The 11,796-nt window shown below is 36.0% G+C and overlaps 1 protein-coding gene across 2 annotated transcripts; it reads left to right on the top strand.

The window, feature by feature from the left end:
- Positions 1–2,387: 2,387 nt before the first annotated feature.
- nptx1l (neuronal pentraxin 1 like) lies at positions 2,388–11,463 on the top strand. 2 transcript variants are annotated; one of them, XM_073834418.1, is made up of 5 exons: positions 2,388–2,898; positions 3,387–3,591; positions 5,373–5,617; positions 5,752–5,931; positions 10,242–11,463. In XM_073834418.1, the coding sequence occupies exons 1-5, from the start codon at positions 2,458–2,460 to the stop codon at positions 10,461–10,463; spliced, it is 1,293 nt and encodes a 430-aa protein (XP_073690519.1). In that variant the 5' UTR covers positions 2,388–2,457; the 3' UTR covers positions 10,464–11,463. The 2 variants fall into 2 exon arrangements, with proteins under 2 accessions (XP_073690519.1, XP_073690513.1); XM_073834412.1 differs by having other exon boundaries at positions 3,384–3,591.
- Positions 11,464–11,796: the final 333 nt, after the last annotated feature.

The following is an 11,796-nucleotide window of genomic DNA, read 5'->3' as shown; positions in this document are numbered from 1 at the left end:
CCTTCATAGCAGAGTTCCAAGACGAAAACCAAAAAGAACATAAAGGCTCGTCTCAGTTTTGCCAGAACACATCTTGATGATCCCCAAGACTTTTGGGAAAATACTCTGTGGACTGACGAGACAAAAGTTGAACATTTTGGAAGGTGTGTGTACCATTACATCTGGCATAAAAGTAACACAGCATTTCAGAAAAAGAACATCATACCAACAGTAAACTATGGTGGTGGTAGTGTGATGGACTGGGGCTGTTTTGCTGCATCTGGACCTGGAAGACTTGCTGTGATAAATGGAACCATGAATTCTGCTGTCTACCAAAAAATCCTGAAGGACAATGTCCGGCAATCTATTCGTGACCTCAAGCTGAAGCGAACTTGGGTTCTGCAGCAGGACAATGATCCAAAACATACCAGCAAATCCACCTCTGAATGGCTGAAGAAAAACAAAATGAAGACTTTGGAGTGGCCTAGTCAAAGTCCTGACCTGAATCCTATTGAGATGCTGTGGCATGACCTTAAAAAGGCCATCCAATGTCGCTGAATTATGACAATTCTGCTAAGATGAGTGGGCCTAAATTCCTGCACAGCGCTGTAACAGACTCATTGCAAGTTATCGCAAACGCTTGAAGTTATTAAGTTTGTGGGTTTGGATTTTGTTTTCCCTTCATAATGCAAAACTTCATTCAAAAACTGCATGTTGTGTTTACTTGTGTTATCTTTGATTAATATTTAAATTTGTTTGATGATCTGAAACATTAAAGTCTGACAAACATGCAAAAAAATTAAAAATCAGTAAGGTGGCCAACACTTTTTCACACCACTGTACATTGTATGGGTCAAAATGATCGATTTTACTTGTATGCCAAAAATCATTAGGATATTAAGTAAAGATCATGTTCCATGAAGATATTTTGTACATTTCCTAATGTAAATATATTTTATTAGTAATATGTATTGCTAAAAACTTCATTTGGACAATTTTAAGGCAATTTTCTCAATATTTAGATTTTTTTGCACCCTCAGAGTCCAGATTTTAAAATAACTGTATCTCAGCCAAATATTGTATAAATCTTAATTTAAAAAATGACCCTTATGACTGGTTTCCAGGGTCAAATGTTGCAAAAATGCATAAATGCGTGCACTTTTCCTGCTAAAATGTAAGTGTATGTCTTAGTGTAGTTAATACTGTGCGCTATATGAGTATATTAATTCTGAATAACACATTTTGAAGTTCACACTGAACACTGAAAACACCACCAGTGCGATGTCATGAGAGATGTGCAATGTCACACAAGCATGGCCATTGTCAAAGTAGTCTATAGCTGCTGCAAATAGATTTTACACCCATCTGCAGCAGCACATCCTCCAACTACTCAATGACAAACTGCTGGAACTGATGTTACCGTCAGTGATGCACTGCCCGCGTGCTGCGGTAGAGGATCAATAATCATTCTGATACTGCAATTACGCTTCATCACTAATTAAGCTGTTGTCTTCATGAGTCTTTTCAGACACCCATTTAGTGAAGTAGACCAAGCAGGCAGGAAATGGCAGCATAATGTATCTAAATCAATAAGGAAACATTATACAGCCTGTTAATTCGATACTGTGGAAGCTTAAGTGTTAGACTGTGTTAACCAGATATACTTTTCATATATATTTTTTTAGTATGTCTGTGATAAAAGATTTCTAGATCCTCTTTTATACTCAAAAATCGAAAGAGTAAATTGATTTTATTACATATATATATATGGTTTCTTTTACACAAATGCTTAATCTATTAATACTGCAAGAGGCTGTTTTCCAGCTAATGCAACACTTATAAATAATAAATAAGCATTCTGTGGAAAAATAACTGATGAGCAGTTATTCAGTCTTTGGTTGTTTTCAGATTTTACTTTTCCTAAGAGAACACTGAGTGGTTTAAGAAAATAATGTGCTCTGGTAACACGTTTTATTGAATATGTTGCTTGTTCAAATACGAACTTCCGGAAATGCCCCTATTCCTATAAATTATAAATTGTATTCATACTTTGTACTTATAATAAACATAACAATATTTTAACATAAAATATAGGCCTATTTAGTGCCTATGAGTGTATTAAACCCCCTTTTCTCTAAATTATAAAATAACTCTACTTTTAAATAACATGTTTTCAGCAAAGTCGAAAATCTCCCAATGATTGTGTGGAATTAATTGCGCTTTAGAAAACTGAAAATCCGTCCGCTGGGGTCAAAACTAGTTTTATTGACTTACTAGATGTTTTTTTTTTTGTTTTAATATCCAGGGGCGGGAGATCATGATCAGGCGCGTGATGCAGCTCACCGCCGCAGACGCGCGTGCTATATAAAGCCTGCGCGCACCACAACCAGATTACAACCAGCACAAGCTGTCAGACAGAGAGAAAGAGCGCGGCTGAAATCACTTGTCCAGAAGAAGACACTTCGGAAACAAAACGCCATGGAGGCTGGAGCGAGAGGGATGCACTGGAAACTTTTGATACTTTCTTGTCTTTTGGCGGACGGGATGAGCCAGGACTTTGGACAGACCCAGTTCATTTGCACGTCCGTGCCCAAGGATATGGACATTTGCGCCGCCACACTGCAGAACAGCGTTCCCGGGGAGGATCTCAAAAGCACGGTCATGCAGCTGAGAGAGACGGTGCTGCAACAAAAGGAAACAATCATGAATCAGAAGGAAACCATCAGGGAACTGACTTCCAAGCTGACGAGGTGCGAAAGTCAGAGCGCGTCCGAGCCTGGAGACGCGAGGGTCGGCGGACGACGGAAGGAAACGGGCACTAAAAACACAATGGGAGATGTGTCAAGAGGTCCGACGGACACACTGGCTCAACTCTCACGGACTTTACAGTCACTCAAACAGAGGCTGGAAAACCTGGAGGTATGTTTGTTCTGCTGGAGAGGTCGAACACGGTGGATTTATTTGAGAACGCATTGAGATAGAACGGTGTTGTGATTCTTAAAACTTTAATTTGTATTTAGAAAACATTCGTTCACCGTATTTTAAATAAAGCGGTGATAAATGATGGCGCATAATCCTCTTTTAAAATACGCATTACCTAGACTGTTGACAGAAAGCCGTGAAACAAAATAAAATAAATAAGTAATAAAATACCTTTTGCAAATCTTCCACACCTTTGATTTGGCAGATTTGTCGTTTTGACGTATTTGTTAACTATTTTTTTGTATTTTTGTCTATAATTTTTATGCATGTAATAACATGTAACAACAACAAACAAACAAAAATAACAATGTAATACATTACTGTTAACAGTAAAAACTACATTGCCCTAATGTGTAACTTAAATTCTTAAAGGTTCCTAACGTTTATAAAGTAAACTTAAATCAAACGTTTTTCTTTCGTAGCAGTTTAGCCGGAATAATAACTCCGTCCAGGCAAACAGCTTGAAGGACCTGCTTCAGAGCAAAATCGACGACCTGGAAAAGCAAGTCCTGTCCCGTGTGAACGGTTTGGAAGAAGGAAAGCCCGGGCTGCGCAACGAGAGCGAGCAGCGCGGGCGCGTTGAATCCACTCTCACCTCACTGCACCAGAGAATAACCGATCTAGAGAAAGGTAACTATTCTTTTTTCTGCTTCACCTATTATATATACATGTGGTGTAGATGTATCGGCCGCTTTCCCGTGACCTGTTTTTCTGCGTGGAAAAATATTCTTGGAGGTGCCAGCGTGGATAACAAATTGCCGTCGTAGTGTCGCTGCTGTGTCGCAGGAGAGGAGGGGGTCCACAGAGCTGCATTGCTTTGCATATCCAATTCCACCCAACCAGCTTTATAGCATGATTTACAGATGGGAACCAGAGAGTTTTTGCAAGCTCATGAGTTTTGTGAATTTTCAGTTATGTGAATCACGTTTTTTCCTCAGTCATTAAAATGCATAATGTCCCACAGCCCTTTACAGTCTATAAGGCATAAATGAGATGTGGATTTTCAGCATTTACTCAGCATCATTTCATCCTTGTGTGAAGAACAGAGATACTTTGCAGAATGTTTGAGCTGAGCTTTTTCATCCAAACCAATGCGTATGACGATTTACATCGACAAGCTCCAAAATGCACTGTACTCCCGCTCAATATCAAAATAAGGTGTTTGCTTCAACCGTAGCTCACTAAAATCAATGTGCTTTTACCGATTATTCGATCAATACAAATGGTTAAATCTAGAAAATACAGAATTAAAATGCAACATAATGCATTTGAAATGAGACAAGGTCAGAATCTGAGACGGAAAAGTGCACAACCCAATTTGTCAAAAGCATGAGAGCACTTTATATTAAGTGCCTCTAAGAAGTTAATGAACATATAGTTCCATGCAGCTGAGCTGCACTGTCATCATGTGTCAAATTGCTAGTGCTAGTTAATGCTATTTAGAAAGGCTTTGCCATAGTACGTACGGTAAATTGCATTTTATCTTTATGCATATCGGTAAATGTTTTAAATTCAAAATCAAGGTCCAGGTCAAGCAGGGAGAAAGGGATAATTAAGTTTGATTAAATAACAATTTTGTCAAAATATATGTTTTTCTATCTTACATTTAGGTTTAAAAAATTAAAAATAGTGCCCAAAACAGTAACGCTAGTAACAGTAACTAATGGGTTAATAATAAGAGTCTTTTTTATGTTAGTATGTTCAGAAGAATTTGTTTAGATGAGGACACTGGACAGGATTTGAAGTTTTTCAATCAATATTTTTATGCAATTAATTGAACAAGTAAATAACATATTCATTATAAATTATTTTGTATTTCTTGATACGCTACATTTAAATGCACACACGTCCAAATTAGATTTGAGAGGTACAGCAAATGGTAAGAATTTTAGGGAATAACAACTTAAACTAACTATAACATGCAAAATTCCTACACGGAAGAGAGAAAATTGTGTAGGTTTGGAACAACTTGAGGGTTAGTAAATTATATGACAGAAATGAATCTTTGTTTGAACTTTTCCTCTACCTCAGTAATGATGCTCATTGATTGCAGCTTTTACGCCTTGTAACTTGTTGTGAGCATCAAACGCAAGGGTAGAAATAAATGAGAGGAGGGAGGCTCCCATGTGGGATGACAGCACTAGAGTGCTTGTCTTTCCCCAGGCAAAAAAGAACTAAATAAACCAATAAATGTTTTTTATTCCCTATACTCTAAACACACGATGCCTCGCATCTTTCCTTCATTGTGATGTATAGATACATTTACGGACAGCAATAAAACGTTACTAAGAATTATGTATAGAGATTTTGTATACTGTAGTATGCCATCTTGCTTTTTTAGTGCTATACAGTGGACTACAATCAGACAACTGATTATTTAAATATTTTCGTATTTATTTTTTTAATAACAGGCCAAAAGGAAAACAGACCACTGGATAAATTTCAGCTGACGTTCCCTCTGAGGACCAACTACATGTATGCTAAAGTCAAAAAGAGTCTGCCAGAGATGTACGCCTTCACCGTTTGCATGTGGCTCAAGTCCAACGCTTCCCCAGGAGTGGGAACGCCTTTCTCATATGCAGTCCCGGGACAGGCCAACGAACTGGTTCTTATTGAATGGGGAAACAACCCAATGGAAATGCTCATCAATGACAAGGTACATACAGGTTGTATAAGCACTGAGCTGAACTATAAGTAGAAAAAATGTTAATTTCTTCACATTTAAATTCCTTTGCATTCCTTTGAGACAGATCTATAGGTTTCTTCTGTTTTTTCCCTCTTTTGATGTAGGTTGCTAAGCTGCCTTTCTTGATCAATGATGGGAAATGGCATCACATTTGTATCACATGGACCACTCGAGATGGAGTGTGGGAAGCGTACCAGGATGGTGTAATGAGAGGAAATGGGGACAGCCTGGCCCCATACCATCCAATCAAACCACAAGGGGTATTGATTCTGGGACAAGAGCAGGTATGCATCCTTTGTTTAACCTTAATTCACTCATCAATATGGCAAAGTATTGTGTGGTAGTTCAAGGTGTTACACAATGATGATTTAATGAAGAATGAAGAATACACAATGACTCTGTTCCAAAACATTGTGAGCTGCCCACATAGCTAAGGCATTGTAGGCTTTCTATCAAGCATATGCTGTTCCAAAAGAAGCTTAAATGCCTAGTTTTGACTATACTGAAAGGCAACATTGCATGTATGGCAGGGGTGTGTGATATTGCCAAAAAATGGTATCTCAATATTTTGGGGGATTTTTCGATATTGATAATTAAAAATCATTCTGGTGGTAATTTGGCCGGTTTAAATGTGACACTAAAACAGCCAGTAGGTGGCAGCAAGTCCTGTCTTAATAAGTGATTCACTGAATCATTCATTTAAATGATTCATTTAGAAAAGAAGCAACCGACTGTCTTAACAACTGAGTCATGATTGAGTCACTGCACATCTCCATTCAAACACAGCGGTGTTTCGTTTATGAATGAACGTGCATTTTAAATTAATCTAGTGAGTCAATTATTTAATTTCCCATTCATGAAGACAGTCACTTGTTTTATTCCTAAATTAATCTCCCATTCGAACGAATCAAATGAATGATATGATTCAGTAATTAAATCAGTGACTTGATGCCACCTACTGGCAATTTTAGTTTCATTTTTAAAGTATCTTTTCAGTTATGCTATAATGCATTGCAGCTTGGGGTGTGTGATATTGCCAAAAAAAAAATGGTATCTCGATATTTTTTGGGGTTTTTCGATATCGATAATTAACCATCATTGTGGTGGTACCTTGGCTGGTTTAAATATGACACTAAAACTGCCAGCAGGTGGCAGCAAGTCCATGTCTAAATAAGTGATTCACTCAATCATTCATTCAAATGATTCATTCCAAACAGCTGATTCATTTAGAAATGAAGCAAGCGACTGTCTTAACAACTGGATCATAGACTCATTGACTCAAATGATTCGTTCAAAAAAAAATTGATTCAAGAATTAAACACTGCAGTACAGCTCTGAGAGTGCAAACGTCCTGCTCCAGCTTTGTTTGGAACGATTTTCATTGTAGAAACAAAAAAACAGAGTATTATATGAAGAGTTCGGTTCCAAATTGTGATAAAAGATTGACAAAAAATTGAGTTCCTGCCAAAATCAGTATTGTATCTGGTCGATATTGAAAAGTCACACAAAATGCGATATCTGCCGTGTTATTCTGTCATGTTTTCTCCCTATTTTTCTAAACCGCGACAAACGCCAGTATCTCTACTCTGCAAAATGCGATACATCTGCACAGCCAATCACAGCGCACCATTGCATTGCAAACAGTAAAAGCGGCACTTTGAACACACCTGGCATAAGATGAATACATCAGTTTTCTTCATCTACTTTGTGATTAACAAACAAACAAAAAAATATATAATTTTGACAGCATTGATGAACCTATGGTGGTTTCTGTGGTGGGGAACAAAAGTAAGCCATCAAAGCCATCCGTTTGTGAGATTGCGATGAACTAAGATGAGTGACAGCTTTTAATGATTTTTAAGGGAGTTTGTAAATGAGATATTGATTTAATACAACAGTTAAATAATCAAGAAGTTAATATTAAGTGATTTACATTGTCTGACTATAACACTATTGCCTGTTTTTGCCCTATTTTGTTGTGAAAAATAATTTGAAACAAAGTCACAACTGAGCCACTGCGCATCTACATTCAAACACAAAGGTGTTTCGTTTATGAATGAATGTGCATGTTTAAACTAATCTAGTGAGTCAATGATTCAGTTTCCCATTCATAAAGACATTCACTTGCTTTATTCCTGAATGAGTCAGCCATTTGAACGAATCAACTGAATGAATGATTCAGTAATTAAATCAGTGACTTGACGCCACCTACTGGTAGTTTTGGTTTAATTTTTAAATTATATTTTCAGTTATTTGAATAATTTAATATGTCTATATTCAAAATGTTATATTTAAAACATTACTCTTAACATGAAACCAACAAGCCACTTTTGTGTTCTTCTGTGCCACCTCTGTAGTGCAAATTAATTTAGTTAATAATAATTTCATTTGATTGGTAACTTCTTCTTATTCTACTTGTTCTTATTCTGTTGTTTTAACTAGAAATGTTAAAAAGCTTATCATATATATATATATATATATATATATATATATATATATATATATATATATATATATATATATATATATATATTAAAATGTGAAAGATGACATATTTTTAATAAAGTTAGAAAAATGCCTTTACAAAAGTAATTCACTTTAAGGAGTCAAATATCACCTCATAATGGGAAGGCTGATTTTTGATCAGATTTTTTTGATTATTGATTAGAAGGTTGACTTTTTAATGTTATTATAAGATGCTATGTGAAAGTTCTTTACTTTCCTGGTAAAGAAAATACATTTTTACTCAAATTAATGGATTCAAAATGGATTTATTTTTATTTTTATTTATTTATTTTTGGAACCAAACTCTTCATATCACTTAATAACTTCTAGTTTGTTGAACTGTTTGATCAAACCAAAATCACATTTGTGATTTTTATACACTGATATTCAGGAAAAAGCACTCTTGCTTGCATCTAGTTTACATTGTATTTTATAAACAATGCTGGGTAGATTACTTACAAATTGTAGTCTGTTACTGATTACAGAGTACATGATGGATATTGTAGTTAGTAACATATAGGTTACTCATTTTAACTAATGTATTCTGACTACTTTTTAGATTACTTGTCACCTAACTTGCTTAAAACTTGCCATTCATAATCAATAAAACATTTCATAATTGTTTGTGATGGACGTTTTCAGAAAATTCGAAAAATAGGTTGAATGTCAATTGTTGCAGGCAGAAAAATAGCAATATATTATAGAGAGCTATGCTGCCCTCCAAAGGCAAAGTGCAGTAACTACACCAACACTGAAACTGAGAAAAATGTCTTAAAGTTTTTACACCAGCTAGTTAAACATGTTGACACTCTCGTTTCTCTGAAGACAAAATAGTCACAAAGTCTATTTTAAGCCTTAATTCAATTTTGACCAAATGTGTAGTTACTGCGCTTTGCCTTTGGAGGGCAGTATGGACGAAATAAAAACAGTTTTGGAAAGAGCTTGAACCCAGCTTTCATATGGTATCAAAACCTAAAAAAAGGTCAAATTTCACCATGTGTTGGGTTTTCCTAGATCGCATCACATTTGTTTCATACATCGTGTTTTTCCCTCAAATTTGAAAAACATGGATCGCAAAGTTATTTATATGACATTTATATGACCATTCCATATTGTGAAAATAGTCAAAGCTAAAGGGCAGACAGCCACAAATTATAAATAATTTACTGCCGTTGTGTGAATAATATGTAATAATGTAATCCATATAAAAGTAACTGTAATTTGCTTATGAGCATTTTCAAAATGTAATATAATCTAATTACAAGTACTTAATTTTTGGAATCTGATTATGCAATCCAGATTAAATATAATTAGGTACTACCAAGTTTATAACTATAAAAACCCCTAAAATCCATAAAAGGGATGTTTTTGCTTTCGTAACTTGAATAATAGGAGCATTGTAACTTAATACTGTTAGGTTTCATCACGCAGTGAATGCTTTTGGACTCTTAAGACGTGTTTTTGTTTGTTGTTTGCATATAGTCATAGTTAAAACAATTGCAATATTATTTTAGATGATAAATATTGCAGCTTTTTAGTATTTAGTACTAAAACTCCATAGAAATCAATTGCTTGCATGTGGGGTGCAATCTCTATAACATTATTGGCCTTGTGGAAGTTTCACATGCAGGCAAAAACGTTTCAATGTCTGTTGTCAATAATTTAACGATAAATGAAGCACAGTTTAAACAGAAGCCATTCTCCAACCAAACAGCTTTCTGTTGGTGAACACTGGATCTGTGTGAAATTCCTGATAATGTGGATTCCTATTGATTTTACCCAAGAAAAAAAAAACGCAGAACCATAGCAGTTTTAGAGAGAAACTAAAGGTTCAGGAATAGAGTCAGTTATTATAGAAGATAGCACTGAAAACAGTCCATTCTAAAACACTCTATAAAACAACCGGTAGACAAGATTTTGGCCCATTTGAAATGCAGAGACCTTCAAAGACACCTGTAGGGATGAAACGCACATATGAATCATTTATGGGCAGATTAGCTTCAAAGGTTAACAGGGACCAATCATATGTCTTTGAAGGCATTCGGCGTTTATTTTATCATCATCTCAAATAAATGTTATCCACCTGCAGGATACTCTCGGTGGAGGGTTTGACGCTACTCAAGCATTTGTCGGCGACATGGCCAATTTCAACATCTGGGACCGAAAGCTGTCCGTGGGAGAGATTTACAACCTGGCCACATGCAGCAGCAAAGCACAAGTGGGGAACGTCTTCTCTTGGTTGGAAACCAGCATTGAGGTCTACGGAGGGGCTTCGAAATGGACATTTGAGGCCTGTCGCCAACTGAACTAAAAGAGCACAGAAATCTCCCAGCCAATGAGAGATATGAGTTTCCAGGTGTCTGTTACCAAATCATTCATCCCTTAAAGAACATTTCCAGTCAAGAACGAACATAGTCATCAAAAACAACTGGAATTTTCTAGATATTTCAATATTTCTTGTCTCGTAACACTTAAAAGCGATCACCTTTTTGTCATTTGTTGCTGGATCTTGAAGGCAAATGCTGATGTTGGTCTTAGTTTGAAGGCACCGTGGTTCTGCTCTTCTCTGGTTGTCTGTCGGGCAAGCAACGCCTTACCGGAAAGCTACTTAACACTTCCATCTTTACAGCCTGGATCATTCGAACAGGAAGCCATGTAGTCTTGCAGTAGATTTCTGAACCACTTAGGTTACTGTTCCCCATCAGGATTATTAGATAGATCTACCCACTGCCTGGGATACTCACTGTGAACTCCAGATGTAGAATGTAAAACAAGCAAAGATGAGTGTGTTCGTTTCTCTTTTTTTAATCACCTCATGCTTCAAGAATTTTTGTTTGTTCTTTTTTTTTTTTGTTGGTGTGTCTGTGTATGTGTGTGTGGGTTTGTAAAAAAATAACTTGATAATTGCCAACATATTTCAAGCCTGGGTGCCTTGGGCTGTTGAAAAGATCAGATCTCGACACATTTGTCATTATTTGCAGTGTACTTCTATTTATCTCTTTATTTCCTTGTGTAACTACTGAAACGTTGTGTTGATTACACCTCGTAACAATTCAAACGGTTTGCGAGAATAGGCTGATAATTCAAAGTTGTTTTAATTGTGGCGTGTTCGGCAGGTGTTCGTATTTTTCAAGGAATGTTACGTGTACAGAAAACAGCATGAACATCGAAATGCTGCAACAGCATCAATGAAAAACTGCTTTTATTAGCTCATTTTGGGTTGAGATTTTATACTGTATTGTTATATGCTAAAAGCATGGCAGCACTGAAAGATGAAAAAAGGTCTAAATTTTGTAATAAAATTGTTATATCAAAAATAGCAAGTGTGATAGTGCCTTTAAATGATTGATTTGCAATGAACAAATGCATGTTTTGGAACAATGAGTACAGACAATACATTCTGTGGGGAAAACACACTACTTTTCAAAAGTTTAAGTTCAATAAGATTAAATTTGATCAAAAGTGACACATTTTGATATGAAAACTATGTTAAGCAGCAAATTAGCATATAATGATGATTTCTGAAGGATCATGTGACGCTGAAGACTGGAGTAATGATGCTGAGCATTTTTGATCAAATATATGCAGCATTTGTAACTTTTTAAAAAAACAAACTTCCCAATTTTTCCACACTTCCAAACTTT

Source organism: Garra rufa, chromosome 1 (genome assembly GCF_049309525.1).
Source record: "Garra rufa chromosome 1, GarRuf1.0, whole genome shotgun sequence".
In the NCBI taxonomy this organism is placed as follows: Eukaryota; Metazoa; Chordata; class Actinopteri; order Cypriniformes; family Cyprinidae; genus Garra; species Garra rufa.
Note: the sequence above shows the minus strand (reverse complement) of the source record. Positions and strands in the feature narration are given on the sequence as shown.